General features: G+C 44.5%; 1 protein-coding gene across 2 annotated transcripts; it reads right to left on the bottom strand.

The window, feature by feature from the left end:
- Positions 1-332: 332 nt before the first annotated feature.
- cep170ab (centrosomal protein 170Ab) lies at positions 333-23,811 on the bottom strand. Of its 2 annotated transcripts, none has more exons than XM_071389517.1 (19): positions 23,670-23,811; positions 21,515-21,669; positions 21,068-21,157; positions 20,896-20,974; positions 20,487-20,545; positions 19,615-19,810; positions 16,793-16,930; positions 16,145-16,609; positions 15,423-15,853; positions 15,073-15,201; positions 14,547-14,682; positions 12,794-14,323; positions 12,014-12,266; positions 11,636-11,753; positions 9,157-9,315; positions 8,223-8,311; positions 7,665-7,758; positions 5,499-5,550; positions 333-3,878 (listed from the first exon to the last, which is right to left on the bottom strand). In XM_071389517.1, exons 2-19 carry the CDS (start codon positions 21,617-21,619, stop codon positions 3,589-3,591), a joined length of 4,413 nt encoding a protein of 1,470 aa, XP_071245618.1. In that variant the 5' UTR covers positions 21,620-21,669; positions 23,670-23,811; the 3' UTR covers positions 333-3,588. The 2 variants fall into 2 exon arrangements, with proteins under 2 accessions (XP_071245618.1, XP_071245619.1); XM_071389518.1 differs by having other exon boundaries at positions 15,432-15,853; positions 23,670-23,810.
- Positions 23,812-25,809: the final 1,998 nt, after the last annotated feature.

The following is a 25,809-nucleotide window of genomic DNA, read 5'->3' as shown; positions in this document are numbered from 1 at the left end:
ACGGCCCCTTCTGAGCCATAGAAATAGAATTACAGAATGGAAATGGTTTTGACTTGAATGAGACGGTCCATTCTAATAATTCTATTTCTATGTTCTGTGTGTCCTGTATGTTCCGTTTAATAGTGACTGAAAGAGGTCGGACAATGGGGGTAGGGTTGAGTGTGGCGCTGAGGGAGAAAAGCAGGGAGGGTTAACATACTGTAGCCAGGGAGTCTTTACAGTAGCAGCTGACTGACTAAAATATTTCATAGAATTTACAGTTATTGTCCCAACATGTGTTTAGAAATATATACAGCATGGATATCTGGATATGAAATTCACATGATAGTCAATGATAGTCATGCAGTTTATTCAAATCCGTCAAAAGTAGACAAACAAAAATCATGTAACCATTATCTTACAAAGATAACAAATAAATCTTGACAATTAGAAAACCTATCCGTACAAAATATACAAGCAGAGACATGTAAAAGGTTTGAAATGACATAAAGACGATAAAGACCTTACTAATGAGCCACAAAATGCTATTTTCTTTATTAATAATCAAGCTGTTTTGGCTGAGAAACATCAACATTTACGATCAGGTTACATTCATGTGTAAACATTGGTATGAGGCAGGACATCCAGATACAGTATGGGTATATCATAGAGGTAGATAGAGGACTCTCGTGCCTAAAAGCCATTTTAGCATGGGCAGCACCATTGAGGACTTTCACCATTTTTAAGTAGAACTGGGTGGGACTTCTTATGGGTTAAGAAAGGATCACATAATTCAAACCAGCTCATCAGGAGGGATCAGCCAATGAATTACACTTGTGAACAAACATTGCATAACTGCAGGTGGCAGTAAATCATAAACCTTGGATTTATACCTGTTCAAACAACACACTCCAGGTGGCAGTGTGCACCCTTTCAGTTTGTTTACCAACTCATAGTAGTAGAATAAGAAAAGTAACCACTTCAAAATGGAGATGGCCTCAATGGTGCTGTATGCTCTCACAGCCATAAAGGGACAGATACAACGTTGTGTCCTCTATCTAGCTCTATGGGGTATATAGAGCTACTTCCTGGTCCATTTTACTTCCTGGGTCCATTTCATTTCCCGGTCCATGTCATGGTTTCTCTCAGCACTTGGTCATGTTCAGTAGGGTACACTGTAGCAAACTGTTTTGCAACGGATAATGAAAATGAGTGGTTACCTACCCGCTTAACTCCATTTCAAAAAGTTTTCTCCCGACTGAACATGATCCTGGTCTCCGACTATCCCTTTCTATGCTGGCTTTTACTCAGATCTCTTCGCTTCATAAGCGTTCTTCAAGTACGTTAACCAGAACACCAGAACACTGTGTGTGTTCCATGACTCAATCACAGATGGCTGGTGGTGCCTTAATTGGGGAGGACAGGCTCATAGTAATGGCTGGAATGGAATGGTATTGACACGTCAAACACATGGTTTCCTTGTGTTTGATACCATTCCATTCACTTCATTCCAGTCACTATTATGAGCCGTCCTCCCCTCACCAGCCTCCTGTGGACTCAATCATAATGGATAATCAAAACCAGTTCTCAATCAAAGCCAGTTCCAATGAAACCCAGCATCCACAAGGAGTACACCCAGACCTGTTTTGGTGAACAGATGTTACGTATCCTTACTATCGACAGATATCCTCACTAACACCACCACTCTGTGGTGAATCACCTCAGCTTTAACATGTGCAAATCAACAAACGTTAGCTGAGCTACATCTCCTAGCCTGCGTGCCAGTCTGCTTCTGTACTCTTTACAACTCCTTACGCAATTGTCATGCCAGACATGAGGCACCCAGGCTATTTCCATCTTATAGTTTCATCCAACACTCTCGTGGTTTTGACCGTGGGCACTTTGTGACGTAACACCCTTGGATATGGGAACTACTTTCGGGAACATTTTTCAGGAAGCTACTTTACCACCTAGCCTACAGTAGTTAGTTATTAGTAACATACAGTACAGCTCTCTGTGATGCATCATTCTTAAGACGTACTGTATCACTCCACAAGGGAAGGCATGGATGGGAGAATTATAATAATATAATCCTGTTATACACATTTAAATGGATACATAACACTGTACATACCCTATGTCTTTTTATCTGAATAAATAAAGAATAATATTGGTCTCTCTTTAGTGGAAAAATCGTAATATTAGAACAAGCGCACCAAGCTGCAAGTGCTACAAGTCAGCTAACAGATACAGTATGCTATATGTTCATATTCACAATATTTGCCGAGCTATGCTATGCATAATGGCAGGATATTCAGAAAAATATTTCCAGAAAGACACTGAATTCTATTCTCCAATGCTGAACCATGGTGTCCATTTAGTGTTTGTTGTTATTTGGGTTCTATATTGCCCCCAAAAGGGTTGTAACCACAAAGCAGACAGTCGATCAGGCAACAGTCAACGGCTCATTTGAATATTTTGGGGTGTGGTTTGCTAACAGCTCTTTCTGTCCAACCGTGAGTCAGAGTGTAATTTCAGTTGATCTAATCTGTTGGGTTATGCTGTTACATGCGATACAATATGTGACTATAGCCAGTGACAAACTCACGTATGGCCTTGTGTCAATTGAGAGCGGTTGACTAAGTAGTTCTCAATTCTCTCCTCAGGAACCCCCAGCTGTTCCAGAGCTAGCACACCTGATTCAACAATAATAAAACCTATGGAATTTTAACAATATAATATGTCTATTAAATCTGAATTAAAAAACCTTTGAGATTGAGAAGGTTCTTTACAGAACCATTCTCCATTAAAAAAAAGGGTTCTATATAGCCCCCAAAAGGGTTGGAACCACAGCGGAACCCTTTTTGGCTCTATATATAACCTTTTTTGATGGAAAAGGTTCTTCATAGCACCATACAAGTTCCATTTAGAACCTTATGAGTATGGTTAAAGAACCAAAGCCAAAGAACCCTTATTTGCCACTATATAGAACCATTTGTTTTTAGTGTTTAAAGTTACACGGTGTTACACAATCGGCAACACTGTCGAACACAAACAGAATCATATCAAATGTCTTCTGAAAAATCATCAATGAACCAGCAACAGGTGCAGTTAGCAGACCATAACGCAAAATAACTCTTGATACTTTTCAAACGTGTTCAAGAATATCGATATAGTAGTATTGATAACGGACTGTAGGACATGTACTGGTACATAGATTGTATTGGCAGTACATAATCCTTTCACAACCCTTCTATACACATGTTATAGCTACAGAACAAGCTCACTGTTGGCTCCAATTCATATGAACAAACGGATTGGTATGTCATAGACAAAAATTAAAAAGTGTTTATTTACTTTACTCTTTTGGTCAGGTCTGATGTTCAGGAGGTTTGTCCTAGTTGAGTCAATATAGTTTCCACGTCTTTTCAATGAAATGACGTTGAACCAATGTGGAATAGACATTGAATTGACGTCTGTGCCCAGTGGGAATCCCATCTCTCCAAGTCTTTTACCATCCTCCCTAGTAGTGAGCCTCAATCAGGGCCCCTCCAAGCACGTGTTTAGGTAGTTGTACTTTAGTAGTGTGTTCTAGATCCAGTATCCTCCTCATTTATGAACCACACAGTTCTGTTCTCCACCACTAGAGGGCAGATTATTATTCACATGGAGTCCCAGGTCTCTCTCTGCCACCTGGGTAGAGGTGCCTGAGGCCCCCGAGGAGGCTCCACCGCTTGGGGCCGACAGGGTGCTGCTAGAAGGGCCTTCTCCACTACTACCTCCAGGGGGGTGCCCCGCTGCCCCAGGACTGACCCTCTGCAGGTCGGTCAGAGGGCTGGTCAGTCCCAGGCTGGTCAGAGCATCCAGGGTGCCGTCCGGATCCACCATCACATCAATCACTGTGGAGCAAAGAGGAGAAGGAGAAGGTCTAAGTCAATGAAAGAGGTGGTCTGTCTATCAGTCAATTAAAGAGGAGAAGGAGAAGGTCTAATTCAATGAAAGAGGTGGTCTGTCTATCAGTCAATTAAAGAGGAGAAGGAGAAGGTCTAAGTCAATGAAAGAGGTGGTCTGTCTATCAGTCAATTAAAGAGTTGGTCTGTCTATCAGTCAATTAAAGAGAAGGTCTGTCTATCAGTCAATCAAAGAGGTGGTCTGTCTATCAGTCAATCAAAGAGGAGGTCTGTCTATCAGTCAATCAAAGAGGAGGTCTGTCTATCAGTCAATCAAAGAGGTGGTCTGTCTATCAGTCAATCAAAGAGGAGGTCTGTCTATCAGTCAATTAAAGAGGAGAAGGTCTGTCTATCAGTCAATCAAAGAGGAGGTCTGTCTATCAGTCAATTAAAGAGGAGAAGGTCTGTCAATCAGTCAATTAAAGAGGAGAAGGTCTGTCAATCAGTCAATCAAAGAGGAGAAGGTCTGTCAATCAGTCAATCAAAGAGGAGAAGGTCTGTCAATCAGTCAATCAAAGAGGAGAAGATCTGACAATCAGTCAATCAAAGAGGAGAAGGTCTGTTAATCAGTCAGTCAAAGAGGAGAAGGTCTGTCAATCAGTCAATCAAAGAGGAGAAGGTCTGTCAATCAGTCAATCAAAGAGGAGAAGGTCTGTCTATCAGTCAATCAAAGAGGAGAAGGTCTGTCAATCAGTCAATCAAAGAGGAGAAGGTCTGTCTATCAGTCAATCAAAGAGGAGAAGGTCTGCCAATCAGTCAATCAAAGAGGTGAAGGTCTGTCAATCAGTCAATCAAAGAGGAGAAGGTCTGTCAATCAGTCAATCAAAGAGGAGAAGGTCTGTCAATCAGTCAATCAAAGAGGAGAAGGTCTGACAATCAGTCAATCAAAGAGGAGAAGGTCTGTTAATCAGTCAGTCAAAGAGGAGAAGGTCTGTCAATCAGTCAATCAAAGAGGAGAAGGTCTGTCAATCAGTCAATCAAAGAGGAGAAGGACTGTCAATCAGTCAGTCAAAGAGGTCTGTCAATCAGTCAGTCAAAGAGGAGAAGGACTGTTAATCAGTCAGTCAAAGAGGTCTGTCAATCAGTCAGTCAAAGAGGAGAAGGTCTGTCAATCAGTCAGTCAAAGAGGTCTGTCAATCAGTCAATCAAAGAGGACAAGGACTGTTAATCAGTCAGTCAAAGAGGTCTGTCAATCAGTCAGTCAAAGAGGAGAAGGACTGTTAATCAGTCAGTCAAAGAGGTCTGTCAATCAGTCAATCAAAGAGGAGAAGGTCTGTTAATCAGTCAGTCAAAGAGGAGGTCTGTCAATCAAAGAGGAGAAGGTATGTTAATCAGTCAGTCAAAGGGAAGGTCTGTCAGTCAAAGAGGAGAAGGTCTGTCAATCAGTCAATCAAGCAAGCAAACAATCAATCAGAGAAGTGGAGATTTATTTCTATAAAAATGTGATGATTGATATGATGTAATACGTATGAATATAGATGCTCTATGCAGATGCTAACTGTATATCTCTATGACTTGTACTATATACAGCTGAAATCAAGTCATGTATGACTGTCTCAGGACTCATACCTAGTAACTGTCTCTCCACTCTCTTCAGATCCTGGAGGACGGTGGTGATCTCCTGGTAAACAACCACACAACAAACAAAAAGGTCAACAAAACACACATAAATTGTTTAGGGAATTGAAGAAGGGATACCGTTCACGATAAGACATCGATGTCCTCACCTGTTACCTTCCTTAAACAACAACAACCACAACATCAGATTGACCCTTGTTCTCTTCCTCCTTTCTACTGGGAAAAGTTTAAGCAATTAAAACGTGGCATAATCATCCCCTCCATTTGGACTCTAGTGAATGGACACATCACTGAGAGGTAGCCTAAGGCCAGCCACTGTGTTCAGCCTGAATTTACAACCTTGTTCATGAGCAAGGCAGTATTTTTTGGACCGCCCACGACAACAGACTATAAGTCAAGTCCTTTGACTAATCAAACTGCCCCTCTCCTCCAGCTTGAATGGAAGTTCTGATATAGGATCAGTTTAGCCTTTTAGATCATAATTAATAAAACTATATGAACATGAGGGACCTGATCCTAGATCAGCACTCCTACTCTGAGACACTTTTTAATACGGGAGGACAGTGAGGAGGGATAGCTGATATAGGGAGGAGGGACTGAAAGGTTGTCGGTTCAAATCCCAGGACGGACATATTATCGCCATTCACCCGAGAGTGGCACTTGATTCTGATGTGATGTTATATACTGTTGTCGAATGTTATGTTATACTCTGAGAGAGAGAAAGATAGGGAGTGAGAGAGTGAGAGAGGCAAGAGAGGGAGAGAGAGAGAAAGACAGAGGGAGGGAGAGAGAGAGACAGAGGGAGGGAGAGACAGAGGGAGGGAGGGAGGGAGGGAGAGAGAGAGGGGGGGAGAGAAAAGAGAGAGCGAGAGAGAGAGGGAGGGGGGAGAGTCAAACCTCATCAATTAAAGTGGATATCAAAATACTTTATTACAATCAAGAAACATCATAACTTATACTTTCAGAATTGAGAGGAAGTGACTTATTATCTTGATTCAGAAAGTGATGCCAACTCACATCTCAATTAAACAACTGTGACTGTGCAGACCGGGGGGCAGGTTTGAGAAACACGTCCTTACCTCACCCCCTTACCACCTTCTGTTTAGGTCGTCCTACTACATCTGGCTGTTTGTCAGGCTTAACAGACATGATTAATGCAACAGCACCATCAGTCAATGATGGCCTTTAAAACTACTCCGAGCTACCCAGATGGTGGTAGAAGACATCAATTATTTACCGTCCCAAAGTTTTGTTGCATCATCACCCCAAATAAGCACTCTCTGGTTTGTGTTTAGATTTTTACCAGGCACTTCTCTTGCACCATTGAGAGCCGGTTGCATCACGACCTGGTACGGGAATTGCTCCGTCTATGACCGCAAGGCCCTCCAGCAGGTGGTGAAGATGGCCCAGTACATCTGATGGCCCAGTACACCCTGTGCTCTCACCCATCTAGGACATCTACTGGAAACGATGCCTGAGGAAGGCCCGCAGCATCATCAAGGACTCCACACACCCCAGCCACGAGCCGTTCACTCTCTTACCGTTGGGAAGACGTTATTGGAGCACGAGGTCTGATACCAACAGGCTCAGAGCAGTTTCTATCTACAAGCCATCAGACTGCTGAACACTTGAACTGGACTGAACACCTGCTCTGATTCTCTGCACCTTAGCACACACACACTCCCTGACGCAAGCATTCACACACCCACACAGACACATATACATTCATGCTACACACACATCACAACTGCCTCTACCAGAATGTTATTATTATTGCTAGATACTGCACAATTTAAACACTTGCCCCCCAACCCCCATTCCCCCAAAACACGTGTAAATATTGGACTATAAATTGTGCCTTCCTGTATTATACTTACGCTAAAATGTTTATTCTATTCTACTGAACCATTAACTGTATGTTTCTATTATTATCTTTTATGAAGTTTTATTGTGGTTGCACCGTCTAGAAGGAACCTGCCAGTACACATTTGGTTGGACGGTGTATACTATGTGTATCCGTTACCTACGACTAATAAAACTTGAAACCTGAACTTGAAAATATTTCCACCTGTCCTCTGCAGTCATTTATCACAGCAGCTGGGTGGTACAGCAAGAGACAAGGTGTGAGGTAAGGACAGTTGGGGTCTGGCACCTTACCGTGCTGGACGTCTTGAGGAGTAGAGAGTCATGCTCGGCTTGGAGTTTATTCTCAATCTCGTCCCATTTCCGGTCCTTATCTTTGAATAATATCCTGGAGAAGTTTTCAAAAATAAATTGAAAAAAAAAAAATCTGTTATATGATCACGTTGAGTGATTTAATTTGTGTGAAATGGGTTGAGGGGGGACATGAAAGTGGTTTCTGATGTTGAAAAAGTGAGGATGGATGTTTCAAGTTGTCATCTCAACCTTTATGAAGTGCCATTCATAATATCCAAATTAGGATACAGTATTTTCTAGGATACAATCCATCATATCTTATACAACACTACTGACTCTTCCTTGTCGTTATCCGGATTTGATCCAGTTCAAAGCACAGCATGTAGCTGCATGTATTCAGAATAAAATGACTTCAAAGTCAAACGCCTATTATTTCACACTGCTTGGGTTTACTTGCAAACTCATAAAGCACTCCTAACACTTCATCATCAAAATCAGGGAATTCATTATTTCACATTCCTTTTCTTTGAATGAATCGCGATGAAAGGTGATGTCTACCTGATTTTGCCGGCTGTTTTGTCCACAGAATGGCGTATCCGTGCAGAGAGCTGGGTCACAGACGCTAATAGTAAACTGTCCAACACCGCCTGAGGGGAAACAACAAGGAAAAGAGGAGGTCTTATATAAGAGGTGTTTCAACACCTAAAATAGCATAATAACTAGGACAGGCAGGGATACCAAGGCTATATGCAGTCACAAAACCATGAGGATATTAGATATACAATATCTTATTTTTGCCCAAATCTCCCAGAAACCAGCATCATCCATCATTAATATAGTAATAATTGTGTTATTAAGGACTGGACCCTTTTTTTCAATTTTCACCTAAAATGACATACCCAAATCTAACTGCCTGTAGCTCAGGCATTGAAGCAAGGATATGCATATTCTTGATACCACTTGAAAGGAAACATTTTGAAGTTTGTGGAAATGTGAAATGAATTTTTTTTGTACCATCATCTTTGAAATTTAAGAGAAAGGCCATAATGTATTATTCCAGCCCAGGCACAATTTAGATTTTGGCCGCTAGATGGTAGCAGTGTATGTGCAAAGTTTTAGACTGATCCAAAGAATCATTGCATTTCAGTTCAACATGTTATATCAAGACTGCTCAAATGTGCCTAATTGGTTTATGAATAACTTTTCAAGTTACACACTGTTTCATCAATAATACAGTAGGTTTCTGATGAGATAGGGTCAATTCACCCTGACATCAAGTCCTTTTGGTTTTTGGGCTGTGTTTTGTCTCTCTCTCTAACGACTGTTTTTCAAACTTTTTTATCTCAAACTAGTAATGTTGCCATTGTCATTATAAACACACATTGGATAAAGACAAGCTGAAACAAACTAGAAACCAGTCTAAACCAGAGTACAATCAAATACTTTCAATTATTATTACTTTTAGTTTGGATTTCAAGCGGCAACAACTCACGTCCTCTCTGTTCCAGGTCTGGCGGCGAATGGCGCGGGGACCCTGTCTGTTAGAGTTGCGTGGCCGGAGCTCCACGGGGCGGACGTTATTACCCAGAATGCTCTCTGTTGACGGGCCGCTCCTCAGATCCAAGCCATCGTCAAAAACTCGCTCCTCCAACTGGGCAAAGCACCCAATACAAAGTAAATTGTTTTCTGATATATACAGTACCAGTCAAAAGTTTGGACACATCTACTCATTCCAAGGTTTTTCTTTATTTTTTCTATTTTCTACATTGTAGAATAATAGTGAAGACATCAAAACTATGAAATAACACGTATGAAATCATGTAGTAATCAAAAAAGTGTTCAACAAATCAAAATATATTTGATATTCTTCAAAGTAGCTACCCTTTGCCTTGATGACAGCTTTGCACACGCTGTAACGTCTGCTTCCAACTCACACTCTCAAACACATAGATCCCCTGAACGCAGCTCACTCTCCAGATCCCAATCACCTGAATTCTGATCACCTGTTCACACACCTGTATGTCATTATCACACACTATTTAGTTCAGTTCTTTGCACCCCATCACTGTGAGGTATTGTTTGTTTTGTGACCCACTTCGGAGCGCTGGTGGTCCTGTTAGTTAATCCTCCCGTGTATGATTGTTTTTGCCTGCATCACTAACAACGCCTTTTGCTTGTTCCCTGCCTGTACTTTCGCCTATTGGATTTCCTGTTATCTACCTATTGCCTGATCTTCCGGACTACGTTACTAGCCTTTTCCCTGCCTGTACTGTTGCCCTTTTGGACCCCCTGTGTATGACCTTCAGCCTGCCCCTGGACCCAGTGACCTGCCTCCTCCTGTGGTTCTTTACCAATAAACTCCTGCTGCGCCCTGCACTTGAAACCAGCTCTCTGTCTCCCATCGTGTTCATTACACACGCTTGCATTCTCTCAACCAGCTTCATGAGGTAGTAGCCTGGAAATCATTTCAATTAACATGTGTGCCTAGTTAAAAGTAAATTTGTGGAATTTCTTTCCTTCTAAATGCGTTTGAGCCAATCAGTTGTGTTGTGACAAGGTAGGGCTGGGATACAGAAGATTGGCCTATTTAGTAAAAGACCAAGTCCATATTATGGCAAGAACAGCTCAAATAAGCAAAGAGAAACGGCAGTCCATCATTACTTGAAGACATGAAGGTCAGTCAATGCGGAAAATTTCAAGGACTTTGAAAGTTTCTTCAAGTGCAGTTGCAAAAACCATCAAGCGCTATGATGAAACTGGCTCTCATGAGGACCGCCACAGGAAATAAAGACCCATAGTTACCTCTGCTGCAGAGGATAAGTTCATTAGAGTTAACTGCACCTCAGATTGCAGCCCAAATAAATGCTTCACAGAGGTCAAGTAACAGACACATCTCAACATCAACTGTTCAGAGGAGATATTGTGAATCAGGCCTTCATGGTCGAATTGCTGCAAAGAAACCACTACTAAAGGACACCAATAATAAGAAAAGACTTGCTTGGGCCACGAAACGCGAACAATGGACATTAGACCAGTGGAAATCTGTCCTTTGGTCTGATGAGTCCAAATTTGAGATTTTTGGTTCCAACAGCTGTGTCTTTGTGAGACGCAGAGTAGGTGAACGGATGATCTCCGCATGTGTAGTTCCCACCATGAAGCATGGTGGGTGCTTTGCTGGTGACACTGTCTGTGATTTATTTAGAATTCAAAGCACACTTAACCAACATGGCTACCACAGCATTCTGCAGCGATACGCCATCCCATCTGGTTTGCACTTAGCGGGACTATCATTTGTTTTTCAACAGGACAATGACCCAACACACCTTCAGGCTGAGTAAGTGCTATTTGACCAAGAAGGAGAGTGATGGAGTGCTGCATCAGATGACCTGGCCTCCACAATCACCCGACATCAACCCAATTGAGATGGTTTGGGACCACAGAGTGGAGGAAAAGCAGCCAACAAGTGCTCAGCATATGGTGGAACTCCTTCAAGACTGTTGGAAAAGCATTCCTGGTGAAGCTGGTTGAGAGAATGCCAAGAGTGTGCAAAACTGTCATCAAGGGAAAGGGTGGCTACTTTGAAGAATCTAAAATCTAAAATATATTTTGATTTGTTTAACACTTTTTTTGGTTACTATATGATTCCATATGTGATATTTCATAGTTTTGATGTCTTCACTATTATTCTACAATGTAGAAAATAGTACAAACAAAGAAAAACCCTTGAATGAGTAGGTGTGTCCAAACTTTTGACAGGTACTGTAAATCCACAATATTCACAAGGAGCAGGAGTACTGATCTAGGCTCAGTTTTTAGAATTTAGATCATATTCCTAGATCAGCACTCCTACCCTGAGACGCTTTATGAATATGGGCCCTGATATGTTCATGTAGCTCAGACTTTTGGGGAAATCATGACTGATGTCAACAGCTACATAAAGTGGGATTATTGCATTGTGGGATGTGTAGTACCATGGCTCCTGGGTCAGTGGCAGCACTAGCGGCTGGGCTGACTGAGTCGATCTCTCCAGCCACGTCATGGATCTCCCTGGCCAGCATGGCCAGGTCTTTGGCTAGGTCCTGACTGATCCTGTCAACATACAGGGAATGAATCAGTTAAATACCCTTGATTTTACTTCTATTGTGTATTATTGTGAGTATATAGTGCATGAAATGAAATAATGAATGTTGCAAAATGGATACTTTTGAGGTTATACTTGTTCTCAAAGTAACTTGCTCCTCTATAGAATTGACCCTATTATATTTGTATAGGTCTAGTGAGATTGCTCCCCTATGGAATTGACCCTACAGTTTCTCTGTATATGTACAGTACAGACTGCTCCTCCATACCTGGCGATCTCTTCACTGTGAGTGGTCCAGTCCTTCATGTACTCCTCCTGTTCTCTGCCTGCTGACTGCTGCCTCAGAGCCGCTATACCCCCCGGACTGGGCGTGGCAGGGGCGGAGCCACCCAGCTGGGTCAGCCGCGGCGACGCAAACTGCCGGGCGGGACCGCCGTGCTTGGATGGGTGGCGGTTGGAGCCGAACTCGTCCTCAGAGGTGGAGGCGTAGTCCATGGGCATCCGGCGCCACCGGCCACCAGCTGGAGTCAAGAGAAGATGTTTTGTCAGTAGCAGTAGTAGTGATTGAGGGCTTTACCACTACTAGGTACACACAACTGTCCATAGAGAGGAGATTTTACTCAAACTCAGTAAAAAAAGAAACGTCCTTTTTTCAGCACCCTGGAGGAGATGCACTGCAGTACTTAATGCAGCTGGTGGCCACACCAGATACTGACTGTTACTTTTGATTTTGACCCCCCCCCTTTGTTCAGGGACACATTATTCCATTTCTGCTAGTCACATGTCTGTGGAACTTGTTCAGTTTATGTCTGTTGTTGAATCTTGTTATGTTCACACAAATATTTACACATGCTAAGTTTGCTGAAAATAAACGCAGTTGACAGTGAGATGACATTTTACATGTAAATGTACATAAAGATGCTCAATAATGACAGAACCTACAAAAAGACTATAGCACAAACATGATACCAAATCAAACATTGCGGTGGATAAGTTACTAGAGAACAGTCACTCAGAAACACTACTTCTGTATCAGACAGTACGGTACCTGTGGGGTTGATGTAGCCCTTACACTTGTCAGGTAGTTTGGAGGCGCTGTTAGCCCTGGCCCTGGGTATTATCCCTCCCATGTTGCTGACTCCTCTGAGTCCCTGTCGGACGGCGTAGTCGGTAGCAATGCTACGAGCCCCTATCCCCCGGCTACGGCCCCCCGTGGCCTCTGAGTCACTCTGGGCAGACGGAGATCCCATCCTGGACTTCCTGGGCTGGGCCAGGGCCTCAATACGGGACAGGCCTCTCCGGAACCCTGGTCCGGGAGCTGCGGACCTGGAGCTAGCAGTGCTAGCCTCGGAGGCTACGGACATCCGGTCCATGTCGGCTGGTTCGGTATCGGAGGAGTCCCCCAAACGGGCACGTCTGAGTATCGAGGCCCGGGTGGGACGCACCTTGGGCAAGGTGGTGGTAGGTTTACTGAGGGTGTTTGTGGTGGTGCTGGATGCCTGGGTGTTTTTAGCCCGGCTAGCCTTGGTGCTAGCCTCCACTCTGGTGCTTCCGGCCTGGGTTCTGGCGTGGGAACTGTGGGAGCTAACCTCCTGTATGGAGGGTTGGGAGTCGGAGAGGAGGGAGTTGGAGTTGACGTCGTCATCTGTTAGGTCCAGGGAGGTCCAGGCACGACCAGCTTGGCGGGTCCCTTGTCCTCCAGACGGTCTGGATTTGGGTTTCCTATCCTGGGTATCTCTGGCTCTGGTAGGCCCCTTGGTGGAGGAACACAGCACCGTCTTCTCCCTCTCTTTCTGCTGGGCAGTTAGGGTACGTCTCTTCTGGTGGACCACTTTCCGCCCTCCGACGCCCGCTGCCTGGCTAACGGTGCTGGTGGTGTCCACATCCGACTCGGGCGACAAAGACCCATCGATGGACTGGCTAATTGGTTCACCCAGGTCTGATACCGTTGTCTCCAGAAACGCAGCCACCGCCTCTGAGTCCTTCTGCCGGGTGGTACTATCCACCCTGCCCTCCTTTGTCAGTATTCGTGCCCCAGTTTGCGTGTCAATCCGTGGGATGAGCTCCTGGGGGACGTTGGTGCTGGGTCTCTCCACCGTAAAGCTCTCTTGTCTAAGAAGCGGCTTCCCAGCACTCTCCCTTTCTTTAGCCTTCTCCTCCATCTCCTTCTTCCTCCTCCGTGCCTCATCCAGTCTCTTCCCCCCACTACTCCCTGGCCGAGGAGGCAGTTTCGCCAACACAGTTTCTTTCCGGCTTCCCGCATCTTGGTTCTTCGCTGGAGAGCCTTTTTTCGGACTTCCTCTGGTGCTTCCACCCACACTACCAGCCTGGCTACCCCCACCACCTCCACCACCAGGCTTGGTCCTCCCTCCTCTCCCCGTCTCCTGGTTCTCCTTCTCCTGGAGCTCAGTGTCCTGTTTCTCCCCCACATCGGAGGGGCGGTGAGCTGGACCAGGGGATCTCCTCCCCCCTGGGGTTGCCTCCTCTGTGGAGGGGAGCTGGGGCAGGGTTCTCCTCTTGCGCTCTGTATAGCTGGAGGAGGCCATGGAGGCAGAGTGACTGGACTCACTGATCTCAGCTATAGAGAGACAGGGTATAAAAAATCATAATCATTTCTACACAATAATATCTACTGTGTCTAACTCTCATATATTGGCAATATAAATACCCAACACTCTTTTCTTTATTCTAGTTATTATTGACTATATACTGAAAAAAGTGGTATGACGAATAAATTAAAAACAACTGAAAAACAGCAAAGCGCTTCAATTTCAGAACAGGTCTAAACCCAGCAGTAGCACCTCTGTCCTCAGTGTGGTAGTGGACATGGGACTCCGCTCCAGAGCCCTCGGGGTCAGTCCTGATGTGGCTGGCTGCCAGAGTAGCCCATTGGGACACCCACCTGGGACCACCCACAACCAGCTCCTCTGGGAGAGACTGGAGGACAAACAGGGGAGAAAGCGACATTGAACAACACCTAGTCCCCAACATAAAGGGGAGAGACTAGAGCACAGGGGGAAGACAAGTATAAATTCTACTAGTCAGAGTGTCACAGTGGCATGTACACATCTATTATTTACAGTTAAAATGCTTAGGACTACTTCAAGCAAAACAGCACTTTTGAGAGCATATATCCTTTCTTTATAAAAAATCTTATTCTTTCCACAAGGAATGGCATCAAACTGAAAGCTTTCTTTACGTGTGAAGTCTGTTTTAATCTTGGGAGTATAAATATAGCAAATCTACAGTAGTGTCTGACTTGGAGTTGAACTCCTTCACTCCTCTGCAATGGAGAGTCTCTGTGTAGACAGACAGAAATGCTGTTACCTCTGGTTCGATACGTCCAGGCTTGCCTCTGTCTCCTGAGCCTGGTCTCTGAGTGGTCAGTCTCTCTCTCTGGATGTCAGGATAGCCCCCCACCCTGGACAGAGCCTGGTAGTCCTCCACACCAAATACCTGGGCCAGAACATGGACTTAAATAAACATTCAACCAAACATTCAATCAAGAGGTCAACATAATGTGGGCTTAGTGCACTTGCACAGTACCACTTGGAATAAATACGAGGCCATGCCCTCGACAAAAAGACACCAATTCTGGGACTAAAGACTGTGTAAAATAGTTATTCAGATAAAACAGGATTCAAATGACAGTTTAAGCTCATTAAAGTCCTATTTACCATCCCCACCTTGTCAATCATTCTCCTGGCCTCCTCCTCTTGGTTATCTTCGTTCTCTATCTCTATCGTATAGGTCCCCCGGTCACTATAGTCGTCTCCATGGCGATTCTGAAACCCCTCCCCAAGTCCTATCGGTTGGTGTTGGTCGCGGTGGTAAGGAACGGAATCCTTGGTCCTCTCTCTCTCTCTTAACTCTCCTCCGATGGGTGCCATTTTGGAAGCTGAGGACCTGTGTCGTCGGGCTGGGCTATCTTCCTCGGCAAAGAGTCCCTCTGGGACGTTGGCGCGCCCCTCTCGTATCTTGACCCCTGACCCCTCTAGTCGGCCGCCCCACAGCCCCCTGGAGTGGTCCTCGAGGGCGGCCCGGCGTTGCTCTCCCAGCGCGGCTGCGTTCTCTGAGTCGCTCTGGGTACCGTCCTCGTGTTTACTACCTGAAACGAGAGAGAAGGGGGTTGGACGTTTGATGTGTGCAGTTATAATCCTATGAACCTATTTGGGTGGTTTCCCAGACACCGATTAAGCATAGTCCTAGACTATGAAGCGCTTTCGAAGGAGATTATCCATTGAGCATGCTTTCAAATCAAGGACTAATCTTAATCTGTGTTTGGGAAACTGTCTCATAGTGTAATAACTGTGTAGTGCTATGTAATGCAATGGCAAGAGGACTTGCTGACGGAAAAATCTAAATTCTATTCTCATGGTGATTGGTTGGTTGGTCTTACCTTTAAGACTCTTCAGCTGAACCGGCACGTCACTCTTCACGCTCTCCCCGTCGTCCTCCACCACTCTGTCGACCGACTCCGTACGAGCCAATGGGATCTCGTTCTGGGCCAGCCAATCAGCTACTTTCACCTCCGCCGCCACCATGGCCGTTTGCAGGGCGCTCAGCTCCTCTCCCGCGCCCTTCTTTGGGGGCCGTGGCCTCACCTCCGGCACCACCTTCGCCACCCGGTCCTTAACCGTCACCTTATTGGACGCCTGCAGGTCAAAGTCGATGGTGAAGGAGGCGTGGCCCTGGGGGACGGCTTCAGGGCCGGAGGCGGGGTTAGTGGCGGTGGCGCCTTCCGTGTCTTGGGAGGGGGGTTCATTGGTATAGGAGGGGATCTCGAAGTAACTGGGCTCCTGGCTTGAGGTGTACAGGCCATTCTCCTGGGCCTCGGCTGTTGTGTCCTTGGGGTCTTTACAATCTGTCGTTTCAAGTAGATATCAAGATGGCGTTATACAAGGACTTAGACTTTGAGATTCAATTGCAAGTCTACTGTTATCTGGTAGGGTTTTTAAAGTATAAACAGGCACACAGACAGACAGGCAGACAGACAAAGTGAAACACAGCTAACTTCAGTCTGTATTCCAGGCTAGACAGCATCTACCTGACTCAGATCTCTCCTGCTTCCTGTCAGTTGTCGTACCATCCTGCTTCCCAGAGTTCTCATCGTCTGCGTCCCCGTCCCCCCACCAGGAAGGCTGGCCGTAGAGAGGGGTGCCCCTTTTTAGTACTGCAATGTCCCCTGGGAAAGAAAGACACCAAGGTCAGTGAGAAAGACACTGATTTTTTTTTAAACTGAAATTGTGTTTCCTCACAGTTCTCCAAAAGACAAGTTTAACCTCCTAGTTTGTCTACCGCAGCCGACCGGTCGTTCTGCTTCCACGAGCATATCCAATGCTAGCATCAGTTATTATATATTTGTTGTTATCCCAGCTAGCATTGACATTGACAGTTGTGAATCTGATGCAGCCGAAGAGCTACTGCCTCCTTACCCGGGAAAGCACCCAACATCAGACAGGGACGTTGGACCATCGAAGAGGCGCAAATATGATGAGAACTACATTGATTTGGGGTTCTTTTATATTGGGAGTAGTGCCTTTCCTCAGCCACAGTGTGTTATATGTGCAAAAGTACTATCTGACAACTCGATGAAACCTTCACTCTTGCGCAGACATTTTGAAACGAAACATGCCAATTTGAAAAATAAGCCACAGGAGTTTTTTGAGCGAGAATTAAGACAACTTTCGTGTATAAAAGCAACAGATACCATTAATGAGAAGGGTCTAGAAGCGTCTTATATGGTGAGCTACCGAGTGGCTAGGACAGGCAAGTCCCATACTATTGTGGAGGACTTAATTCTTCCTGCTGCCGCAGATATGGCTGGGACAATGCTGGGGGAAAAGGCCCAAAAAACTATACAGACAATGCCTTCATCAAACAACACTATTTCACGATGCATCACTGACATGGCAGGAGATGTTTTAAAACAATTACTGCTTCGCATACAAGCCAGTGAATTCTATGCGTTACAGCTGGATGAGTCAACAGACGTGGCGGGCCTGGCACAGCTCCTGGTATATGTCCGTTACATTCATGGGGGGTCAATTAAGGAAGACATCCTCTTCTGCAAACCACTGGAAATCAGGACAACATGAGAGGATATTTTTAAAGTACTGGACAGCTTTGTGTCATCAAATGGACTTTGGTGGTCAAGATGTTTTGGTATCTGTAATGATGGTGCAAAAGCCATAACAGGGAGACATAGTGGAGTGGTAACAAAGCGTGCAAGCAGTTGCTCCCGACGCCACTTGTGTACACTGCAGCATCCATCGAGAGGCTCTTGCTGCCAAGGGAATGCCTGACAGCTTGAAATACGTTTTGGACACTACAGTGAAAATGGTTAACTTTGTTAAAGCAAGGCCCTTGAACTCTTGTGTATTTTCTGCACTATGCAATGATATGGGCAGCGACCATGAAACGCTTTTACAACATACAGAAGTTCGCTGGTTATCAACGGGCAAAGTATTGACACGTTTTTTGAATTGAAAGATGAGCTATAAGTTTTCTTTACTGACCATAATTTTCACTTGTCTGACCGCTTGCATGATAACGAGTTTCTCACACGACTGGCCTATCTGGGTGATGTTTTTTCTTGCCTGAATGATCTGAATCTAGGATTACAGGGATTCTCCGCAACTATATTCAATGTGCGGGACAAAAGTGAGGCTATGATTAAGAAGTTGGAGCTCTTCTCTGTCTGCATTAACAAGGACAACAAACAGGTCTTTCCATCATTGTATGATTTTTTTGTGTGCAAATGAACTCAAGCTTACGGACATGTCAAATGTGATATAGCAAAGCACCTGAGTGAGTTTGGTGCGCAATTATAAAGGTACTTTCCTGAAACGGATGACACAAAAAACTGGATTTGTTATCCCTTTCATGCCCTGCCTCCAGTCCACTTACCGATATCTGAACAAGAGAGCCTCATCGAAATTGCAACAAGTGAAAATGTAATTTAATCAGAAGCCACTGCCAGATTTCTGGATTGGGCTGTGCTCAGAGTATCCTACCTTGGCAAATCGCGCTCTTAAGACACTGATGCCCTTTGCAACCACGTACCTATGTGAGAGTAGATTCTCGGCCCTCACTAGCATGACAACTAAATACAGGCACAGACTGTGCGGAAAATTATTTAAGACTGAGACTCTCTCCAATACAACCCAACATTGCAGAGTTATGTGCATCCTTTCAAGCACACCCTTCTCATTAACCTGTGGTGAGTTATTCACAATTTTCTATGAACAAATAAGGTTTTATATGTAAGATGGTTAAATAAAGAGCAAAATGATTGATTATTATTATATTATTATTTGTGCCCTGGTCCTATAACAGCTCTTTGTCATTTCCCACTTGTGACAAAAACTCACACTCATTCTTATGTTTAATAAATGTATCGTATAGTGTGTGTGTGGCAGACTTACAATGATGGTAAAAAAAAAACATTTGAGAGTGCGCTGACCCTGGTGCTAGAGGGGGTACGCAGCTGGAGGTTGAATGTTTGAAGGGGTACGGGTTTGAGAACCACTGGTCTACCGCAATGTCCCCTGAGAAACAAACAACGACCTCTGCAAACTCGAACTAGCACTTTGTACCCACACAAGTCCCCAAAAGACATATTGTGGCAGAACAGTTTGACCTCCAAATTTGTCCACAAGTCAGAGCACTTTAGAATCACATTTAGGTGACAGCCTAGCGTAGGAAACTAAAAGTACAGGACACACGGTTGTCACAGCACAGACTGTGTGGGTATGTGGCATCGCCAAAATCCTGTCACCTCTGTTATCTAGTCCTGTCATCTCTGTTAACCTAATCCTGTCACCTGTGTCACCATCCAAGGTCCATGCAGTGTGCAGACCCTCTCACCTGTCAGCTTGTCATCCCCGGCCCCCTCTCTGCTGGTCTCAGGGGGTTTACTACCCACTGCCACCGCCCCGTCGGAGCCACCCTCGGAACCACCCTCGGCTGCAGCCTTGACCTCTACTGCAGGTCTGGATGGTACCGGAACAACTTCTGGAGGCTTTACCGTCTGCAGCAGGAGCTGACTATTAAACTTCTCATGCTGATAGACGAGGACACAGGACAACACAGAGAGGAGATGAGCTCACACAATTAGAGGTATGATTATAAGGGTAAGTCTAATAAGGAGCTCTTCTATGTGTGCACCAACATACATGGGACAATCTATCCTTGCATCAGTGAAATTATACAGTAGTCACGGTCTTGGGTATAAGCATATAATTTTTTGTTGTTGTGCAAATCTCAATTGGCATCAGTTCGTGATTCACGCAAAATCTGAGTAATTTATGCATGTAGAACTCAAGTTAGACCTATCTGAACAATGTATCACCAAGTTCCTCATAAAGTATGTTTTTGTCATTAAAAACAAAGCAGTGAGGTTTTGCTACATGCAGCTGAAACCGCCGCCATTCTTGACTGAACATAATCTCCATTAAACATGCATCAACCAACGTAGCAGAAAAAAGGCATTTCTCAGAGCTTTTCTTTCATAATACTTTGTAAGCATATTTGACTGGGGCTCTTTCTCAATTCATATTTCCTCGAGTCCTCGCATCCTCTCCCCTCGCCTCCTTCTCAAAATGGATTAGCGAAGAAAGTCAGAGGGAAGGGACCTTGGAACCTCTCCTCCAATATGGTTGAGAAAAAGGCGAGGAGATAGGATGATAAGAAACACAGAAAGAGAACTAGCTATTTCTGTGGCCTACTGTTCAACCAACCTTTAGTGCTTCCTCGGGGACATGGAGCTCTCCTCGCACCACAGTGAACAGGTTGGTATGTGAGACAGGTTAAGGAAAGGTGATTGTACAGCACAGGCTCAGCTCTTTACAGGAGATAGCGCAGATATTTAACATTTTGGTAATTTAACAGCATACATTCTTCTTCAGAGCGACGTACAGTCAAGAAACAGATATGCTAATCTATTATGCATTAGTCACAGCAGTAAGTTTGAAAGGTTAGATGATTTTTCAGGCAGTATATTAAGAGTGATTATTTTACAGTTTTATATACCCGTACTCTGGTCTTGAAGTCCTTCTTTTGTCGCTCTCATTCATTTGGTATTGATGAAATTCAGATTAACTAATGTATGCTAAGCATCAAAGACAAAATGGCACCATGACAGGATATCATATCCAAACCTCAACTTGTCGTCAATTTTCAAAGTGATATACACCTGCTCCTGTATTCTGACATCATTCACAAATGTCTGGAAGGAAAGGAATATCATTATTAGCAGTTTAGAACAGTTTATGAAGCACATGAATCATTTCATAATCATATTTATTCAAATCTTACTTACCCCATTCAGGCTCCCCAGGTCCTTGACTTTATGTTCGTCCGTGGTTTGCTCATAGTTGATTACGGCATGCTGTTTGTCCACACTGCGAGACTAAAGACACAATAATCCAGTCAATCAATATAATCCTGCTAATCTCTTTATAATCCAGATTACATAGATTACATTCGGTTCAACAGTCACCTGCAGCAGTGTGACCCACTAGATTCGAACCCAGGTCTCTTGACAAGACTGTGTGAGCCCGCCGAGCTAAAGCCTGGAGATCAGCTCTGGGAGCTACCGCACGTCTTCAGGTTACTCATCATGCCAGAGTGGTTCATCGACCCACCTCCATAACATTAGCAGTGGTAGTACAGTTTAGGCATAACAGCTACAGTGTTGGACTGACATTCTCTAGTACCCGGGTTCGGGTTCCGTTCTAGACTCGCTACAATACTAAATATGATTTACCTGTAACATGAGTTCACAGTCGTCTCGACCAACAAAGATCATCTCCCAGGGGAGGCGGTGCCTCATGCCCCCGCCACTCACCAGGAACCAGGAAGAGACACTCATCTCTGCCACGCCCACTGCCACACCTGCTCACCTTTAACCCCTATGACACCCTGTGTAAGAAGACAAGGGGCTCCATTCAATCAGTATCGCGGAAGTTCAACGGTACAGCGTGAATTCAATTTAAAGGCAATGTTCCCCGCGTTAGCGGAGACTGCATTCACGGTAACCGCTACATATCTCGGCTCAATGGGAAATTACCTTTACATTTCGATCACGCAATCTGTAACACTTCAGCAATACAGATTGAATAGAGCCCATGATCAGTATCAGTTAGTTAGAACAACCAGTCATAACAGCCAACTGTAAATGGAGGGAACACAATCATTACCCTTTTTATTAAAACATTTTATATGGTTGCTCACAATGTAAAGAGCTTTGTGATTTATGTCTGTAAATAAAAAGCTCTCTACCAATGACATGTAGGCCTATTATTATAATGTATTATTGTCACAACATTCTAACTATTTTCGACAAAGTCGAATGAAGAGAACAGATAAGAACCTAAAAACAAACAGGGATAAAGTTAACAATTTTGTCACACCTAAACTCAGCAAAGAGGTTTCTTTAAACTAAATGCCCAGCACACTGACCTGCTGGTATAACTGGACTGTGTTGGTAACAATAAGGTCTTAGAACAGACGACATTGCAACCATTCCAGAAGAAATTAGATAATATGTCACTGACTGTCTGACATCCTGCTTAACGGACAAATTTAATTACTGAGTGTTTTGCCGGGTCACCAAACCAGTCGCACTGAACCAATGTCACTGAACTGAGAGTGGCCATTCAGTGATGATGGATATATTGTGTTACAGCAGGCTGTAATACAGGCTACCATACAGGATCTAAACAACGACAATAACTGTTGGATAGTTGATCAGATGGCTAGATAGACCAGACAGACGACCTGAAAGACATGAAGATACTGTATAACATGAGTATGACTCAGGACAGGCACAGAGATCACAGCAGGTAGACAGAGAGAGAGAGAGAGAGATGGACACACCCACACACACACACACTGACAGAGTCATCTCGTTTCCGCTCAGAAGAAACATACCATCTGGTGCTCATTTTTTGGTCATAATTCCTATATATATATAGGCCTTACAGTAGCCTACATAAAAACACACTACGACTATATGGCCTAGCTAGCCTACCATTCAGTTTGCAGTGACACAGGCCTCCATAGGCAATGCTTGAAGGGGTATGCTACCGGTAGGCCATGCTGACTCACGATGCCCCATCAGTGAAAAAGTGATTTAGCGAGATTTAATCTAATCAGGCACCTTATCATATCTAGGCCCCGAATGAGTGTAGATGATTCATATGTGAATGCGACCAGACAGTCCTGATTCCCCATTGTGAATTGGATTGGTTAACCCTCTATGCGGCCTCGGTCTCGCAATTGTGCCCGACGTTTTTGCATTGGTTTCTTTGCCGTCTCTCTCGCTCTCCCTCCTTCTCTCAATTACAGAGCTATATCGTAAATGACAGCTCATAATTTCTCTCTGGAAGCTACTGTAGATGGCCCTGCCTGAGCATAGAAAACAACCAACCCTGCGTTAGCGTCCGTTCAGTTCCTTATTATTACATTTACCATGTGTCCAATAATCATGATTTGTTTTATTAACATAGGCTGTTTTGGATGTACTAGACACCATATTGCTCTATGGCAACTGATGCTGCTGTTTTTCAGTCTGGTCGGTAACCTTTTGCGGTCGAAAGCTTATGACATCTTTATCATAATCGATAGCTTACATATGTGGTATTACGAGTGCCATTTAGGGCAACGCGTAACACCGAATTACACATATAGGTTAATTTGAAAGGTTTACAATAATAACCCATCACGTGTTGTTTAGGTCGCCAATTTGATGTTTTGTCTGGGCTGTACCGTTATGGACGACGTAGCCTGGTACCCTCGGACACAAATAGCCTAGAATTTTCATTTTGCGGGCCTTTTTTTCTTTAAGGCAGGTCGCGGGAAAATGCATTGTCTGGGTGTGGTCAGATACGACGGAGTAATAAAACATGCATCTCACTCACCCTATGTCAGGTACGGAGTATTCAGCATCCGATTTGTATCCTGTAAATATTTTGATGCACGGTGCGGTGACATACAGTGAGGGAGCCTGATGCCTGCCCAGCCCTGGTCCTCGAGCGCTTCTCTTCCTTCGCCTCGGGGTGGCGCTGCGCTGATGTACAACAACACAAGCCAAGAAGCCAAAGGCAGTCCATCCATTAATGCTACGCAATGACAACGACGGCGCAATGAGCGCATCTTCTTGCGTGTGACGTTGAGATGTAAACTGTAGTCAAGTGGTTCCCAACCTTTTTCTGTTAATGTACCACCAATTTAATTAGGCTCTGCTCAGAATAACCCTGAGGTACCCCCTCATGTGCATTTGACCACGAAGCCTATGGTCTCATGAGTGTTCTCACGTACCGCCAGGGGTCCTGTACGCCTGGTTGAGAACACCTGTTGTAGGCTACTGGGTTCATTAAGGTTGGTCAATGTTGTCCCATGAATATGATCCAGTTGTTTTGATATAGCCAGATGCTGCCAATTCGTGATGGTTGCAGTAAACACAAGTGTTTTTTATGTCTTTATGCTGGAGGTTACTGCATGTGCTGGACCGAAGGATCACTGTCTCATCATGTGGTCTGTTATGGGTGTAGTGACAATGCTTGAAGTAGGCTACTGGAATTAGTCCTAAAATGTTGAGCATGTGGAAAATAGTCATTCTTTTTTTTGTTGTTGATTGTATTGCCTTACTTAGCATCCTATGAAACAAACCTTTACAGACAGTAGGACTTCGCTTTTATTTGATAATAGGCTACCATCTCAATAATCCCTCATGGACAGATTTTAGTTCTGTGTTTCCGAGATTACTTGATAAAGGACATCTGTTAATTTGAGTTTATAACCAGCAGAGGGCAGCCCAACTCTATGTTTGGCAGTGAACCAATGGAGCATGGTTCACTGCCGTGGTGGGGGACTGCCAGGTACCAGTACAGTGTGTGTGTGTGTGTGTGTGTGTGTGTGTGTGTGTGTGTGTGTGTGTGTGTGTGTGTGTGTGTGTGTGTGTGTGTGTGTGTGTGTGTGTGTGTGTGTGTGTGTGTGTGTGTGTGTGTGTGTGTGTGTGTGTGTGTGCCAGTAGTCAGGGCTAACATTGCTGCCAGCAGACTCTCACCCCCTCCTCTCTTCTATTTCCTTAATGGAGTTGTCAGTGCTGAAAGATGCTTCTGGTCGACTCTGTGGATCGGAATCTGATAGTGAAGCCAAGAGCAACTGAACCGTGTAGGCTACGTGTGCCATTTTTACATGTGTATTGCGCTGTCCTTGTGATGTTCTTGTTCTGTGTTATGTCATGTTTCATGTTCTGCGTGGACCCCAGGAGGAGTAGCTGCTGCTTTCCCAACAGCTAACGGGGATCCTAATAAATACCAATACCAAGCTGCTTATTATGACCGTCTGACAGTCCTGATAGGTAGACAGACATACAGTTACTGTAACCTGAAGTTGCTCCTAGGTACAGAGCTAGGATCAGTTTGCTCTACCCAAATTCCATCCTGAACCATTAGAGAGGGAAATACAAAACTGACCCAAGATCAGTGTAGCGGGGCGAATTCACCCGAATCCGCTGTCTTCCTTTTAGGCTGGACTGAGGTGTCTGCTCTTGGCATTAATCAACCAGGCGTTACTCTCTGTGGTAGACTTGTTAAAAATAATATACCCGTAAAATAAATGTAGCTGTCAGAAGAAAACAACAGTGTCAATGATAGCTTCAAAGATCCTTATAATGGCCAGGATATGACATCACATGGCGTTAGTGTATCTTGGCTGTAAATATGGAGGGAGAGAGAGAGGGGGGCAGCACGGTCACAGGTGACTGTCATGTTTAATAATAATTATCACCACGCACCTGCGCCCCCACACTAATTAACTGGCGCATATGCAAATGAGGCAGGAGAGCACAGCGAAGGCCCAATGGAGAACAGCTAGCTTGTTCAGCTGCAGGACTTGACTAGGATAACGAACGGTCAGGCAGGGCCAGGGAGGAGAGGTGGACGATAGGAGGAGAGCGGGATAAAGAAGGAGGAGGAGATGGGGAGAGAGTGGGAGGAAGAGGAGTGATCACCAAGGGAAACCGTGATAAGAGCAGGTGTGTGTGTGTGTGTGTGT

This window comes from Salvelinus alpinus, chromosome 2 (genome assembly GCF_045679555.1).
Source record: "Salvelinus alpinus chromosome 2, SLU_Salpinus.1, whole genome shotgun sequence".
In the NCBI taxonomy this organism is placed as follows: Eukaryota; Metazoa; Chordata; class Actinopteri; order Salmoniformes; family Salmonidae; genus Salvelinus; species Salvelinus alpinus.
The sequence above is the reverse complement of the archived record's forward strand: the minus strand, read 5'-3'. Positions and strand labels throughout refer to the sequence as shown.